Source organism: Chiloscyllium plagiosum, chromosome 51 (assembly GCF_004010195.1).
Source record: "Chiloscyllium plagiosum isolate BGI_BamShark_2017 chromosome 51, ASM401019v2, whole genome shotgun sequence".
In the NCBI taxonomy this organism is placed as follows: domain Eukaryota; kingdom Metazoa; phylum Chordata; class Chondrichthyes; order Orectolobiformes; family Hemiscylliidae; genus Chiloscyllium; species Chiloscyllium plagiosum.
Window position 1 is genome coordinate 2,929,021 of NC_057760.1, and position 16,713 is coordinate 2,945,733.

The 16,713-nt window shown below is 47.0% G+C and overlaps 1 protein-coding gene across 1 annotated transcript; it reads left to right on the forward strand.

Moving 5' to 3' along the window:
* Positions 1–821: 821 nt before the first annotated feature.
* On the forward strand, positions 822–15,982 carry clk2a (CDC-like kinase 2a). Its single transcript, XM_043684021.1, has 13 exons — positions 822–940; positions 3,198–3,361; positions 7,242–7,482; positions 9,421–9,514; positions 9,893–9,959; positions 11,067–11,183; positions 11,570–11,736; positions 11,962–12,056; positions 12,170–12,299; positions 13,091–13,173; positions 13,667–13,746; positions 14,055–14,145; positions 14,890–15,982. Exons 2-13 carry the CDS (start codon positions 3,198–3,200, stop codon positions 15,073–15,075), a joined length of 1,515 nt encoding a protein of 504 aa, XP_043539956.1. The 5' UTR covers positions 822–940; the 3' UTR covers positions 15,076–15,982.
* The last annotated feature ends 731 nt before the right edge of the window (positions 15,983–16,713 follow it).

Below are 16,713 nucleotides of genomic sequence, written 5' to 3' on the forward strand. Positions count from 1 at the left end.
CGCATTCCCAACGCCCCTCCCCCAAGTCCCTCCTCCCTACCTTTTATCTTAGCCTGCTGGGCACACCCTCCTCATTCCTGAAGAAGGGCTCATGCCCGAAACGTTGATTCTCCTGCTCCTTGGATGCTGCCTGACCTGCTGCGCTTTTCCAGCAACGCATTTTCAGCTCTGATCTCCAGCATCTGCAGCCCTCACTGTCTCCGGGTGAATTTAAGGTCGGGGTGGAATGTGTTGGTGAAGTTGATGGGAGCACGAGGTGGCGCCAATGCAGTCATCAATGTAGCGGAGGAAGAGGTGGGGAGTGGTGCCGGCGTAACTACGGAAGGTCAACTGTTCTCCGTAGCCGACACCATAGCACACAAAGGAGCAGAAATTAGGCCATTCAGCCCATTGAGTCCAATCTACCATTCCATCATGGCTGATAGGTTTTTCAATGCCATTTTCCCGCCTTCGACGCGGTGAGGTCATCGCGCAGCGTGACTGTCGGTGAGGTCATCGCGCGGAGCGGGCGGGCGGCGTTCGACGCGGTGAGGTCATCGTCGCGCGGAGCGGGCGGGCGGCGTTCGACGCGGTGAGGTCATCGCGCAGCGTGGGCGCGCGGGGTTGGAGGCCGTCGCGATGTGTGAGCGGGCGGACGCGGAGGCGCGCGCCTGTGGGGCGTACGGATGTGGGAGGGGGAGAGGAGCGTCCAACGCGCTGAAGTAATCACGCAACGTGCAGGGGACGGGCTTAGCTGCGATGACGCGACACACAGGGGGCGGGGCGGTGCCGACGCGTTGACATCACAAACAAGAGGCGTGGTGACGTCGCCGTTGCGGTGTTTTTTTTAATTTCAACGTCGGAGACGGAGAGAGAGAGAGAGAGAGTGAAGTCCGCGGACAGAAACTCGGCAAACACGGATTTCCTGTGGGACAAACACACGGGGCTGGCTGCGAAGACGGTAAGGCAGGATCCCCGTCCCGGGTGTGTACGATCCCCGGGAGCTGCCCTGTGTCCGGTTGGTTTCTCGGGCCTGGGCGCCTTAGGCCTCGGGCCGCCGCCAGGCAACAAGATGGCGGCCGCGCTTCCCAAATGGCGGCGGGAGCAGCTCCGACCGGAGTCTCCCCTGCACCGTCTTCCCTCATTCACCACCGCGTTCGGATGTATCCGCTAAAATGATATCGCTTTTATTAACTGAAAATGAAGTGTCGAACGAAGGTTGCAGTGGTATCTTGTTGGGGGAGGGGAGGGGGTGTCCGGCGGAGCGCATGCGTGGCGCGCTGGGCTTGCTGGGAGTTGTAGTCCGGTGAGCCCCGGGGTGAGAGGATCCCCGGATGTGGAAGGACATAGCCCAGACCAGCAAGAGCTGGCCCTTCGGCCCAGCATGCCTCTGCTGACCAATCTCACCTGCCTGCACACAGCCCATAACCCTCTCTTCCCTGTCAGTTAATGTGTCTGTCTAAATGTCCCTTAAAGGTTGATTTTATATCTGCTTCTGTCACCTCCCTGGCAGCAATTCCAGACCCTTCACCCTGACCCTTCCACCTAGATTAGATTAGATTACATTACATTACATTACAGGTGGAAACAGGCCCTTCGGTCCAACAAGTCCACACCGACCCGCCGAAGCGAAACCCACCCATACCCCTACATTTACCCCTTACCTAACACTACGGGCAATTTAGCATGGCCAATTCACCTGACCCTGCACATCTTTGGACTGTGGGAGGAAACCGGAGCACCCGGAGGAAACCCTCGCAGACACGGGGAGAATGTGCAAACTCCACACAGACAGTCGCCTGAGTCGGGAATTGAACCCGGGTCTCGGGCGCTGTGAGGCAGCAGTGCTAACCACTGTGCCACCGTGCCGCCCAGACCTAGTGCTGACATTCCCACCCTGGGAAAGACCCCTGCTACCCACCCTGACCCTTCCACCTAGTGCTGACATTCCCACCCTGGGAAAGACCCCTGCTACCCACCCGAGCCACACTTCTGACGATCTTTAAAATTCTAGCAGGTCACCCCTCAGCCTCTGACACTTTTTGGCAAAATCAATCCAAGTTTCTCCCATCTCTCATTATAACGAATGTACGCCAATCCAGCCAACATTCTGGTAAACCTCTTATGCACCATCTCCAAATTTTCCACATCCTATTGTATGGCGACCAGAATTGCTCACAGTACTCCAAACATGACCAAACTGAATTTTTTTTTTATAGCTGCAGCATGACTTGCCATCTTTTATAACTCTGCCCTGACCAATGAAAGCAAATGTGTCATTTGCCTTATTTACCACTTTATTGACTTGTTTCCTCTTTTGGAGAGCTATGGACTCGGTCACCTGTGTATCAATGTTCCTAAGGTCCTGCCATTTCCTGTATACTTTTTTCTCCTCCTTTTTAAAAAAGGACCTACCAAAATGCATGGCTTCACACTTACCAGGATTAAACATCTGCCATTGCTCTGCCCAGTTTCCAACTGATTTATACTGTGCTGTATCCTTTGACAACTACCTTCACTATTTCTAATTCCTCCAATTTACATATTGTTTCCTGAAACCTCCAGTTATAAAACGCCCATCATGACTATCCTCTGTTCCATGCCCAAGCCAGTTTTGCATCCAGTTTTCCAACTGCCCCTGGATCCCATGTGACTTAATCTTCTGGACAGGCCTATTGTGAGAAACCTTGTCAAATGTTTCAGTAAAGTCCAGGTAGACAATATCCACTGCCTTACCCTCATCTTCATCACTTACTCAGAAAACTCAATTAAGTTTGTGAGACAAGACTTCCCCTGCACAAAGCCATGCTCATGAGTCCAGTCTTTTCCAAATGTGAGTAAATTCAGTCCTGAAGACAGAATTACCTATCACTGATGTGAGCTGAAAATGTGTTGCTGGAAAAGCACAGCAGGTCAGGCAGCATTCAAGGAGCAGAAGAATCGACGTTTCAGGCATGAGCCCTTCTTCAGGAAGGTCACTCTGGTCTTGAATTAGATGCATGTTAAATTCTACCTCGCTGTGTTCACCCTCCTCCCCAGGACCGGAGAGGTCACCTGTTCTGTAGTCAAGTCACTCTGGGTCTACGACTTAAAGATAGAAGCCGGGGGAGGCCATTCAGCCTCTCAAGTCTGTTCTACTTCATCAAAAAAACCCATAGCTGATCAGCACCTCAACTCCATTCACTCAGCACTCATGAGCACATTTTTCTCTATTGCAGATGCCTCGTTTGAGGCGGTACCGTTCGTCAGACCGGGAGAGCCGGGACAGTTACCATGAACGTTACAGAAGGAGTAGACGTGGGAGACGTAGGTCGCGCTCGCGATCCAGAAGCAGTGATCGAGATCGACAGCATAGGAATGAAAGTTACATCAGGTCCAGGAGGTTTGTAAGATTTCTCCCTGTTGGCAGGTGAACAGAAAATCTGTTTGACAAATTTGTAACTTGTCCTCTGCCTGTCTGTTAGTTCTAGCAGTGGCAATGGGATACAAGTGCCTCCCTGCCAGTTCTAACAGGGGCAGTGTAAATGTGTAGGTCACAAACAATCTGTTAGTACTGTCGAATAATCGACTACAGCCTTCTGCCATGCTGCTGTGAGGATTAGGAGTGCAGATCTGTTTGTTTATGTAAGCTGGTCACGCTACTGTTTGAAATGGCTTCAGCTTTGTAGCTTGCTCATACCTGTAAACTAACAGCAGGAGGAGGCCACTCAGCCCTTTGACCCTGCTCCTTTCAATCAGGTCTGATTAATCCACATTTCTATGTATTCTTATTCACCTTTTGCCCCCTTGCTTATCAACTGTTTTTAAAAATATGCCAAGATTTTACTGCTGCCTTCTGAGTGTGCCAAGGATTCTCAACACCCTCTATATAAGAAAACAAATTCTCCCCATGGGTTTAAACACTGAGTCCCAGCTCTAGGATTTCCTACAAAGAGGAAACACCCTCTCCACATCCATCCTGCCCAGTCCCCTCAGGATCTTCAGTCAGGTCGCCTCAAAATGCCAGCAGATACTAGCCGAGCCTCCAGGTATTTATTTAGTAAGCCTCTCCTGTATTTACCTCCTTCCTTAAATAAGACCAGTACTGTGGACACACTACTCCAACGGTGGTCTCCCATTGGCCTGAAGCACAATCCCCCTCCTTTTGGATTCCGTTTCCCCATGTAGTTAAATATTAAAAATTAGCACACTCAACCTTTTGTGATTCATGCATTAGGGTAGTCAGATCCTTCTGCCATCGCTCACCTTTTGAGATGTGCTTTTTATTCTTTATGCCAAAAAGAGCAATTTCACGTTTTCCACAATCTACTGCATGGACCTGAACTTTGCCCACTCGCTTCACTTAACTTTATCCCTTGTGCAACCCTTATCTTATTCACGATGTGGAGGGGTCGGTGTTGGACTGGAGTGAACAAAATTAAAAATCACACAACGCCAGGTTATCATCCAACAGGTTCATATGGAGGCACTAGCTTTCGGAGCGCCACCCCTCCATCAGGTAACTGTGCAGCAACTACCTGATGAAAGAGTGCTCCAAAAGCTAGTGCTTCCAAAAGAACCTGTTGGACAATAACCTGGTGTTGTGATTTTTTTAACTTTGTCTTATTCACAACTGGCTTTACTTCGTGTTTTTGTATCATCGATAAATTAGGCAACCATACCTTCAGTTCCTTCATCCAAGGTGTTTGGATAATTTGTGAAAGGTTGAGGCAACAGCACTCATTACATCTTGTCCTAGAGATGTACAGCACAGAAACAAACTCTTCAGTCCAACTTGTTCATGCTGACCACATATCCTAAATTAATCTAGTCTCTTTTGCCAACATTTGGCTAATATCGCTCTAAACCCTGCCTATTCGTATAGCCATCCAGATGGCTTTTAAATGCAGTAATTGTACCAGTTTCCTCCACTTCTCTGGCAGCTCATTCCATAAACACACCACCATCCACGAAAAAGCTGCCCCGTAGGCCCCTATTAAATCTTTCTCCTCTCAACTTAAACCTATACCCTCTAGTTTTGGCCTCCCCTACACAGTGCTAAAGACCTTGACTGTTCACCCTATCCATGCCCCTCATGATTTTATAAACTTCTATAAGTTCACCCCTCAGCCTCCGATGCTCCAGGGAAAACAGCCCTAACCTATTTAGCCTCTCTCTATAGCTCAAACCTTCCAACCCTGGCAACAACTTCATAAATCTTTTCTGACCCCTTTAGCAGGGAGACCAGAATTGAACACAATATTCCAAAAGTGGCCCAACCAATGCCCTGTACAGACACAACATGGTTGAAACTTTATTGCTGGAACAGCACAGCAGGTCAGGCAGCATCCAGGGAACAGGAGATTCGACGTTTCGGGCACAGGCCCTTCTTCAGAAACAGACACAACATGACCTCCCAACTCTTATATTCCACACACTGACCAATAAAGGCAGATGTACCAAACGCAGCCTTCCCTACTGTTGGGGGAAAGTTACCATTATTTGCCTGGAAGCCATTTTCCTGATTCGGCTGAGAGTTCCATTTTGTGTCCCCAGCCAGAACTTTGCTGGCCATGCATTCCTTACTATGAGGTAATGTGAAAGGTTGTCCTTATCTTCCTTCTCAAGATAGTGTCTCCTCCCTTTCCTGAATGTCGGCTGCAGGATGTAGAACCAGTCTAGCTGACATAGACTTTCCTTCTCTAGTTATTGCCTCTTCACGGTCATTCAGCCAGTTTGGGATATTCCTGCTTAGTATTATCAATCTGTGTGTAACTAGAGCAGGTGGTGATACCATTGATCTGTCCACTTGTGGAATGCATAATAGTGCTTTAGTTTTGAACTTAATGACTAACCTCTAATTTAGTACCAACTTGTAAACATGCCAAATTGCGTAATTAATGATCAGCTCCGAGCTGTTTCCTCTATATAATCCAGTAGTATCCTGATGTACTTTGCAATAACACCGAGCCACAGTTAGGACAGTGAATTCCCCATGATATATTGTGTATTAAACTAATCAGTTCGCAAGATCCGAGTCTGCGAGTTTTCTTCAACACCTACTCTGTGTACTTGCGACTCCATTTCCAACTGAAAATGACCCTTTTATGCATACTGTTGCTGGCCAGTCTTTCCATGTTATAGTTAATTTCTTTCCCATTAAATCTGTAACAAGGATATTCAGTCATTTAAAGGAAGATCTGTAAATGGAAGAGTTTATATTAGACATTTGTAAGGATAGATTAGACATGAGCCTCAGCTGCTGCCAGGATGGGTGCTTGTTGTCTGTTGACATGTTGTTTTTATATCCAGGCTAATACTGCGCCTGTGGGTAAGGTAGGTAGCATTCTGTAACCCTGGGCACTGTCTGATGTTAGAAATTAAAACCTGCCAGCTCCTGAGACCATCTGTTGAGAGGTGTTTTGTCGATCTAACCATTTCGGTTAACGAGGGTAATGTTAAAGAAGATGGGTGTTTGTTCAGACATGCATGAAGCTCACCGCTCTGAGACCTTGGCATATTTCCATTAGGTCTGTCACTTTATAAAGAAGTGTTGCAAGGCTAAACACAATTTGCATTGTTTGGACCTCAAGGTAAACTGACAGGGACTTAGCACTGATAATGAAAACCCTCTCTGCCTCTCCTATATATTTATTTGTTTCTTGGGATGTGGGTTTTACTGGCCTATCCCTAACAAAGCCTTGAACTGATGGGCATACTCAGCCACTACAGAGGGCAGTTGACCACATTGCTATGGGTTCAGAGTCTCTCAGGCCCAGACCTTCCTGAAGCCAACAGTATATGGATACTTCCATGGTCTCATTACTGAGATTGAAGGCTTGAATTGAAACCCATGTCCTCATGGCAGTAACCTTGGATTACAGATTTGGAGGTGCCACTGTTGGACTGGGATGGACAAAGTTAAACCTCTCTCAACACCAGGTTAGAGTCCAACAGGTTTAATTGGAAGCACTAGCTTTCGGAGCGCTGCTCCTTCATCAGATGGTTGATTCATCACCTGATGAAGGAGCATCACTCCAAAAGCTAGTGCTTCCAATTAAACTTGTTGGACTCTAACCTGGTGTTGTGTGATGTTTAACCTTGGATTACAGGTCGAGTGACATGACCGTTATGGACTTGTCTTCCTTGGATCCTTTTGGACAGGGTGGTGCCAGCAATGTTTGTGTTCAGCCCATTGTAGGCCGGGTTAGCTCCTCTCTGCTGTTCTGGTTATGTTCCCGTTGTTAGTTGGCTAATCTCTGTTTCTCCGCTTCCGACGATAGTATCGAGCACTGTTCGTGTGACAGACGACTGTACAATGAAAGGAGGTACTGTGACGCTTACCGGGGTCATTACAGCCGAGACCAGGGAGATGGCTACCATGAGACGGACTACTGCTCTCGCAACTCGTATGACTACCGTCGCTCACAGGAACGGGACAGGAGCTACAGGAGTCGGAAGAGCAGCAGACGTAAGCACAAACGGCGGCGCCGCAGAAGCAGGTCATATAGTCGCTCCTCCTCGGTGAGTACACTCAGCTCTCTGTTCTAGTATGTCAATAGCTTTTTCTTTTTACAGCCCACAGGATTTGGTAAGTAAAGCCATTTTCTATTCTGCTTTTTTTTTCTGGTTGTGTGGACTGTTTTAAGGTGGAACACTCGCACATCCCCACAAGTTTGATGTGGTCTTTGTGTTTGTTGTCTGTTGGACAGCTGTAATTTAGCTTGTGGCTATCCAGGCAACTCTCTTTATTTTGGTTCATTCTTTCTTTGATCTTCCTTGTAAAAGGAGCAGCTATGTTTGCAGTCGGTTGTTTTGTGGTAATGGGCTGGTTGCCTTTTTGAGAGCTGTCACTCAGCAGCTGTGGAGGAGGTAGGTAGGTGTGCCTGATTCTGCAGTCTGGGGGGGGGAATGCTGGGCTGTGCAGTTGGACCCCTAGAGTTGCTCTTGTTTATTGTGACCAGGCTGCAGTGAGGAAGTAAGAGCTAGGGAACTGCTCGCTTTCTTGGGCTGTGAGCATTGTGGGAGGAGGGAATTGGCATGTCTGGCAGAATGCTGTGTGGGATTTCCACCCCCCCCCCCCCCCCCCCCAAATCCAGCCCTGATTAGTTTTGTGGGCACCACTCCCAGCCCCACAGTCAGTGTCCTTTTCGATGTGGGGGTAACTAACCACCTGCTCCCTTAGTCTTTCTTGCATCTCCTCCCCTCTTCCCTTGTCCCTCCATGCTGTAGCCCAGGTCAAACCCCCTCCCCTGAGCTGGCTAGGTAGCTGTGTGAGTTCAGTGCCTGCCTGACTTTACAGGCTGGACAGAATGAAGTTGTTGTTGTATTCCCTGCTCTAGCTCTGTCAATGCTCCCACCACCTGCCCTCACCTTTTCATTGTTTCAGGCACTAACATAACTTGGGCCTTGAGGTAAAGGTGCTGAGAGGAGCTACAAAGTTGGCCATGATTTAAACGTGGTAGGATTGGTCATAAAAAGGAGAGCATTTAACAATGTGTTGAGTGTTCCTGTCTCTGCATGTGTGTGTGTCTGTGTGCGCGTGTGTGTGTTGGTACGTATGGGATTGTTTGTGTTAAGATAGGAGTTCAGTTTAGTCTTACGAATGGAAAGTAATGCATTGAACAGTTCATGTGACTATAATGCAGAGTAGGGGCTTTTTTTTGTAGGGAAAGGGTTGCAGTGATATTACATTGTAAAATGCTGTAGCTCCAACAGCAATCAAATTGACACCAAGCTGACTGACTGGAACCTGTTTTGCTAAAATCAAAGCTTGCTGTGTCTGTTTGCTCCGAACATCACTTACCAGCCTACACACTGCAGCTTAGCTGGTGCCTGCAGCTGCTTGTTTGGTGGGTTTCTAGTTGCTGCACTTTAACCTATAACCCAACATGCTGTGGGTGACAGTGAACAATAAATGGGTTTGTCTGGTTCTCCTGTGAAATTCCATTAGCTGGCCAGGGAAGCAGGAGAGGTCATTGCTGAATATTTGCACTTACTATTTTTTTTGAAAAGTGACATCACTGCAACTCAATTGGGACGTTTATAATTGAATCAATTAAATCAGTTTTAATCATTAATTTATTGGGAGCAGTGGTTAGAAATTGACGTTGTAAATTAAATCTTGCTTACTGTACTGGATGGGGTGGGAAGGTGTAGGTGGGGTTTTGAAATGTTTATTTTTTCATTTTCTGAGTTAGTACTGTGTATCTTGACATGTTCCCTTGCAATATCCCTATCGTTATATATCCTATGTGGGCGTATGAATTGCCTGGAATCTTGACAATCTGGCAATCGACCACTCCATCGCTGCCCCCCTTCTCTACAATGCGAAAACCCCAAACCATCCAATGTGGCTGCTGGTTTGAAAATGTGTCTCTCCAATTGGCTTGGATGATGGTTTGATGCGCGCCTGTGTGTGTTGCTGTCACCGCCCTGGCATCGGGGATTCTGCGTACACAGCGGAGTCATCAGAGCAGCAGAAGGGCCAAGAGTGTGGAAGATGACAACGAGGGCCATCTGATCTATCGCAACGGCGACTGGCTACAAGAACGATGTACAAGCTTAAATCGTAACTTCCTTTAGCTCTATAGTTAAGATCCCAAAAAAAAAGTTGCAGACCTCTCATTGCTGTTTTTTTATTTTCTAATTCCCTTCCTCCTCCTCCTGCTTTTGTTTTTATTTGTTTATACTTGTTATAATTTATCCTAAATGCAGGAAAATAATATTGTACAGAAACCTTGTTTTCTCAGCAGATGGTGTTATATACTTTCTGCTTCAGACATGTGCCTTACTTGTGCTGACAAGTGAAAACAAACTGTATAATGAGATGAGGCTTTGTAATTTACTTCAAACTGATTGTCTTCTTAAATGTTGCATTCATTCAGTCCTGTTCCAGAGGCTCATTTCATTTCCTTTCTTCTTCCCTCGCTAGATGAAATTGTTAACACTTTAGGTGAAGGAACCTTTGGCAAAGTCGTACAATGTATTGACCACCGCAGGTATGCTGACTACACCAGTCTCTCTCTCTCTCTCTCTCTCTCTTTTCTGACTGTTACTTGGTAGAGTGAGGTGTGTCAAACATTAACCAGTGCACCAGCCAGTTAATCTGGTACTCAGTTACTGATTACAGTAGATCATTATGATGAGTGGGGACTGTGGTGGGTCACCTCCTTGATCTTACTCTGATCACTCATGGGCTGTGGGCATCGCTGGCTGGGCCAACATTTATTGTCCATCCCTGGTTGCTACTGAGAAGGTGACAGTGTAGATGCCCTGAGCCACTGTGGTTCTTGTGGTGTCAGTCACGCCCAGTGCCCTTAGGGGGTGACATTCCACGATTTGGACCTAGCAACAGTGAAGGAACAACAATATATTTCCAAATCAGGGTGGGGAGTGGCTTGGAGAGGAACTTGTAGGGGGTGGTGTTCCCATGTATCTGCTGCCCTTGTCCTTCTAGATAGAACTGGTTATGGATTTGGAAGGTACTGTCTGATGAGGGTCTTTGGTGAGTTTCTGCAGTGCATCTTTAGATGGCACACACTGCTGCTGCTGAGTGTCGGTGGGGGGAGGGAGAGGATGCTTGTGGATGTGGGGCCAATCAAGCAGGGGCTGCTTTGTCCTGGATGGTGTCGAGTTTCTTGAGTGTTTGTTGGAGCTGACCCCATCCAGGGCAAGTGCGGAGTATTCCATCACCCTCCAGACTTGTGTCTTTGATGGTGGACGGGCTTTGGGGAGTCAGAAGGTGAGATACTTGCTGTAGGATTTTCAGCCTCTGACCTGCTTTTGTTGTCACTGTATTTATATGGCACCTGCAGACTTTGGTCAGTGGTAACCCTCCTGCTGCCTGGGTGTTGGCCATAGATTGAATTGAGCTTGGGTTGTGATGAGCCTTGAAGAAGAATTCAATGCTGAACCAGCACATACACCCAAGGTGAAAGGACAGTAATGAGCCATTCAGCCCAACTTGGCAATGCTGCTGTTTATGCTGAGCCCCAGTCTATCAGCTTTGTCTGCCATGCCAGCGGATCTAAAAAGATCCATTTGTAAACTGCTAATTGATGTTGAAATGTAACTCGTAAGGTGATGGTTCCATCATCTGTTCACAGGGGTGGTTTACAGGTGGCCCTTAAAATAATTAAGAATGTGGAAAAATACAGAGAAGCTGCTCGCCTAGAGATTAATGTACTGGAGAAAATTAACGAGAAGGATCCGGACAATAAATTGTAAGTAATTTCCCTTCTGCTATCTGTATATTTTGTCCTGCCTTTCCAAATCCCACATCTTTGTAAAGGTCTCCCAGCCAAGTGGCTCAAAGTGACTGTGGTGGGAGTGAGCAAGGAGTCCAGCACATTTCCTGTATCTCTTCACGATGTTTGTAGCAAGTCCTAGCTGTGATAATGGCAAGTCATTACTAAGGGGGAAGGTGGTCGATCTGGAAGCAAGGGGCCAAGCAGGATCTTTGGGCAGTTATGCAGATAAGCAGTAGCCATGGCATCGGACCTCAGTGGAGATATCCAAAAGGCTGATGGGATGGGTTTGGAATGGCAAGTTGATGTCGTTGCAGTGCATTGTGTAAATGAAGTGTATCCTTTCTGTCTCCCCTCTTCAGCCAATGTGTACAGATGTTCGATTGGTTCGACTACCATGGCCACATTTGTATTTCTTTTGAATTACTGGGACAGAGCACGTTTGATTTCTTGAAGGATAACAACTACACACCATATCCTATTTACCAAGTGCGCCACATGGCTTTCCAGACTTGCCATGCTGTTAACTGTGAGTATTATTGTGACAAACTGGTGGCTGTATCTTGTGTGTCAATCACAGAAATGTCTGCCACTTTAATCCTTCCAGCGGAAAGGGTAGTCCATACCTTACAGTGAAAGCTGGATTTTTAATCTCTGTACTGAAGATGTTGCTGTTGCTACTTCAGTGGATTGCCTGTTGTCAGACAATGATCTCTGTTGCCTAACCTTTCCCTTTTCTTTCTCCTTTTAATAGTTTTACACGACAACAAGCTCACTCACACTGACCTGAAGCCAGAGAATATTCTTTTTGTAAATTCCGACTATGAAGTTGTGTGTAATGTGGAAAAGGTATGTGTAAACAATGGGACAACAGAGTCATTGACACTTCTGTAACACTTGCATTATCTTCCAAGTGGTTAGCAAAGTGATGAGATTTCATTTCCATTTTCCCACTTTAACAGAAACGCGAAGAGCGAGTGATTAAAAACACAGCGACCAGGGTTGTCGACTTTGGCAGTGCCACGTTTGACCATGAGCACCACAGCACAATAGTCTCCACAAGACACTATCGAGCACCCGAAGTTATTTTAGGTGAGTATTCACCGGCTTTAATCCAGTACTTCCCAAACTTTACTTTTTTCTCCTCATCATAGCCCCATTATAGTTTGAAAGTTGCCGAGAGCAAAGCTGTTTAATCCACAGCACTTTTGAGTAAACAGCATCTAACTTGCTGTTAGGTTTTGAAGGATGTGGTTTTGGCCTACAAGATCAGACAGCCGGGCCACACCCCGCTTATAAAAACGGCAAGCTACGGGCCATCTTTTGTCACTGTCACTGCTGCAGTGGAGCTTGCTGACCTCTGATGTTTGTGATCCACCATTTCAGAAGTCTTTCTCTAAGCCCATTCTATTGTGTGTGAAAAGAAACTTTGTGTAAAGACTGGCAGTACATCACTTGGATCAGGGAATTGACTCAAGGGGAAAGAGGGTGGGCCAAAGCTGTGGTGAGCAGTAGGAGTCAGTTTAACTCTCTTTAAGTATGACCTCCGTCACTTGCGCTACATCTAACGTGGTGGCACAGTGGTTAGTACTGCTGCCTCTCAGCGCCAGAGACCCGGGTTCAATTCCTGCCTCAGGCAACTGTCTGTGTGGAGTTTGCACATTCTCCCCGTGTCTGCGTAGGTTTCCTCCCACAGTCCAAAGATGTGCAGGTCAGGTGAATTGGCCATGCTAAATTACCCGTAGTGTTGGGTGAAGGGCTAAATGTAGGGGAATGCGTCTGGGTGGATTGCTCTTCGGAGGGTCGGTGTGGACCTGTTGGGCCGAAGGGCCTGTTTCCACACTGTAGGGAATCTAATTCAACTAATGTTGCTTCTTTTCCAGAGCTTGGGTGGTCCCAGCCATGTGACGTCTGGAGCATAGGATGTATCATTTTTGAATATTACCTTGGCTTCACACTTTTCCAAGTAAGTTTGTGTTGAATTTGACTGGTCTCCTCTCGGTGGGGGGGGGCGGGTCTCCTCTGGAATAATAGTTCTTGGTTCTATGCTGAAGATGTCCAGCGCGGGTGTGAGGGTATAAAAACCTGTGAAATCCGGCTGTTTTGTGTTGCTGCAAACATCACCACCAGAATTTCATTTCACAAACCTGTATCCCATAATAAATCTTTCAACTTGGTGCAATGCTGAGACACGGGCAGAGGTCAGCTAACTCGAACATTCTGCCTAAGTGGTCACTGGAGTGCATCAGGGCATCTGGGCTGGGACAAAGCTCTGCAATCCCTGTTGTGAGCGCAAAATTAGTGAGTATTGGGTTAAAATTGCTTTCCCTTCAGTTGCCCCACTTTTGGCCTGTCTTCAGCTGCCTACACGGTCAAGGAGGATTGTCTAGCTTTGTTCTTGGTTTCTCAGAGATCCTAGTATTGGAGAGATGTGTAAGATTTATATCTCCTCTTTGCAGACACATGACAATCGAGAGCATTTGGCCATGATGGAGAGAATCCTTGGTCCAATCCCAGCACGTATGATCAGAAAGACCAGGTGGGAGCCACATTTCAGCTACTGCCTAGCGGACATTACAATTCTCTGATTTATTAGGGGCAGGGGAACTGTATACACTGTGTCCTGTGGTGTTGTATTTGGCGACGGGAGAGGGCTGGCAGTTGTGGTTTATATTGTAGTGTGGCATAATGAGGGATAGGGGGCTGTGGATGATGATGATGATGGCTGGGGTGTTTGGGGGAGGGGCAGGTTTCCATATTGTGGTATGTTTTCGTGAGATGTAGACCATCAAGTCTCCTCAGTTAATCCAGTTAAAATATGTAATATTGACATGTTACCATTAATAGGAAACAGAAATACTTCTACCATGGCCGCCTGGACTGGGATGAAAGCAGCTCTGCAGGAAGATACGTACGAGATAACTGCAAGCCATTGAAAGTAAGTTTGAGACTGAAGTTGTCTGTAGTCGGGGATCTCCCCACCTAGGCCAGAAACCTGGGTGACCTTCGATTCTGGGCCAGTAACTCTTTCAGTTTGAGATCCCATTTTGCTGCACACACCGTCCTCTCTAATTAAAACCCAGTGATCTGATGGGTCCAGCATCCTGAGGGCTAGCAGTAAAGAATTCCAGAAACCCCACACCCTTTGGCCAGAACAAAGTCCAAGGGAGGAAGTCTATATATCCAGCAGCCATGGTCTGGCACACGTCACTGAACTGAAGCTCAGCACTTATTGGATGAATGGAGACTTGCATGTTACCCGCTAAAAACCATTTTTCTGAACGGATGGGTTGATCTAGCAGTAAAATGGTGCCTCCTTATACCAGAGTACCCAACAGAGAGTGCCCCGTTGTCCATTTTAATCCTGCCGTTGTTTCATAGAGGTCACTTCCATCTTGGAAACGCAAGGCCTTAGCAGCCCGATGTATTCAACTCCTGTTCAATTCCTTGTAGATCTTAGCCCATGGTTTTGACTTGGAGGAATTGAATAGTGAGTGTGGGTTTTGGTGTCCTCTCCTTCTGTTAAGCAGTTATCTGCTGTGTTCAAACGCTCTGCACCATTGAACACTTTTACAAAGTGTAAACCGTGGCCCATGCCATGGGAAGCTTAGGAGAAAGTGATTTTTTTTTTTCTCAAACTGGTATTGTAAATTAATGGGGGTGTTGTTCTTTTATTGTTCAGCGATACATGCTTGCCGAGAGTGAGGAGCACTGCCAGCTGTTTGATTTGATCGAGAGAATGTTGGAGTACGAACCATCCAAAAGGATAACTCTGGCAGAGTGCCTGCAGCATCCTTTCTTTGACTGTCTCAAAACCGAACAGAAAAACACAAAAGGCTGGGACTCCAATCGAGACATCAGTAGATGACACAAAGCTGGGCTGGGGACTTCTGGGGGGAGGGGGAAGAGAGAAGATCCTTTATTTTGTTTGGGCTTAACTTATTCCTTCAAACTGCTGCCCGTGTCTACCTGGGCTGCTGTCTTCAGAATGGATCCTTAACCTGTCAGAAGCGGAGTTTTGAGAGTTCCAGCGATCAGCAGTGAAGCTCCAAGATGAGAATAGGAGAGCAGTTCCACTCCCCTCCTCCTACTGGTTTCTCTTCTGCTCACTGCACGTGTGTTTTCATCAGAGCCCCAAACGCTTGTGCTCCACGATGGAGAGACTCAGTAAAGCGCCTCAGTGAGACGCTACGGTGTAAAGATAGCTGATTGGACTGGATGTCTTTGTAATCAACCTGCTGTTGGGTACGGTGCCTCCTTCCACTGGGTATGCGGCAGCTTTCAAAATCGAGGCACTCCGGACTTTAAGGAGGTGGCTGTTGACTCTGAGTTCGCTTGCTGCTGGTGTGACTCTGAACATCAAATGGAAGATTCCTCCCCACCAGAGAGAGGACTGAGCAGTGCAAGTGATGTTTGCAACATGTGAATTGCACTGTAATTCTGCAGATCTGCTGTTGTCACAGCTCAGCACTTCCACTGTGTTTACCTTCCAGCCCCCCCCCCCCCACTGTAAATATCATCTCGAGGAGAGTCTCCTGCTGGTTTATGGGAAAATTGCCATGACATTGAACTCTGGGTTGTAAATCTTATTCCCATCTCCCCTTCCCCCACAATCCCCATGTTTACAAGGTTTCAGCAGCCGTGTTTCTGTAGATTACTGGAGTGGGACGATGTTACAGGGAAGGGTTGGGCACTTTTTGTGATGGTTTCAATAGGTTGACCTGATATCTGCTTTACCATCAGTGTTTTTATAATAAAAAAAGCTTTGTATTGTCTCAGTGAAAGCGCTGTATCTTGAAGTAAGACAGGTCCATGAGCAGGCCCTGAAGAGATGGAGCCATGTGGACGCTAACCCCCTCTGAAACTAGCAGCTGGAAATGAAGATTGGAATAACTGGAGGGAGCTGGCTCATGGGCCAGTACAAATGATCCACTTCAGTCAGATTGATGTGAAGGTGAAGCTTGTTAAATTCATCTTCTGTTCTCTGTAAAATCAAAGAAATGCAGCAGGAGTAGGCCATTCACCCATCAGGCCTGCTGTGCCATTGGAGCTGGTCTGATTGTGCTCTCAACATCCACTTCCCTCCCTTAACTCCCTCAAATCTGGCTAACTCAGCCTTGAATATGTTAAATGGCCCAGCCACATTCGCTGTGGGTGGAAGGGAAGTCTACCCTTTGATAGAGGTAGTTCCTCCTCCTCTTTCTGCCATAAATTGGAGCTGGCATAAATTGGAGCTGTCAAACCCCATCGAATGTTTCCTGTTTCAGTTCAGTCAGCTGTCAGTCTGGTAAACTGTCCAATTTGCTCACCAGTCTTCACAGGTCAGCCACCCCATTACAACCAGAAGATAGAGCAGCAAAACTAGGCCATTTGGCCCATCAGATCTACTCTGCCATTCAATTATGTCTGATATGTCTCTGAGCCCTGTTCTCGTGCCTTCTTCTTGTAACCCTTTCACTAATTAAACCCTATCTCTGCCATATTCAATGACTTTGCTTTTATGGCG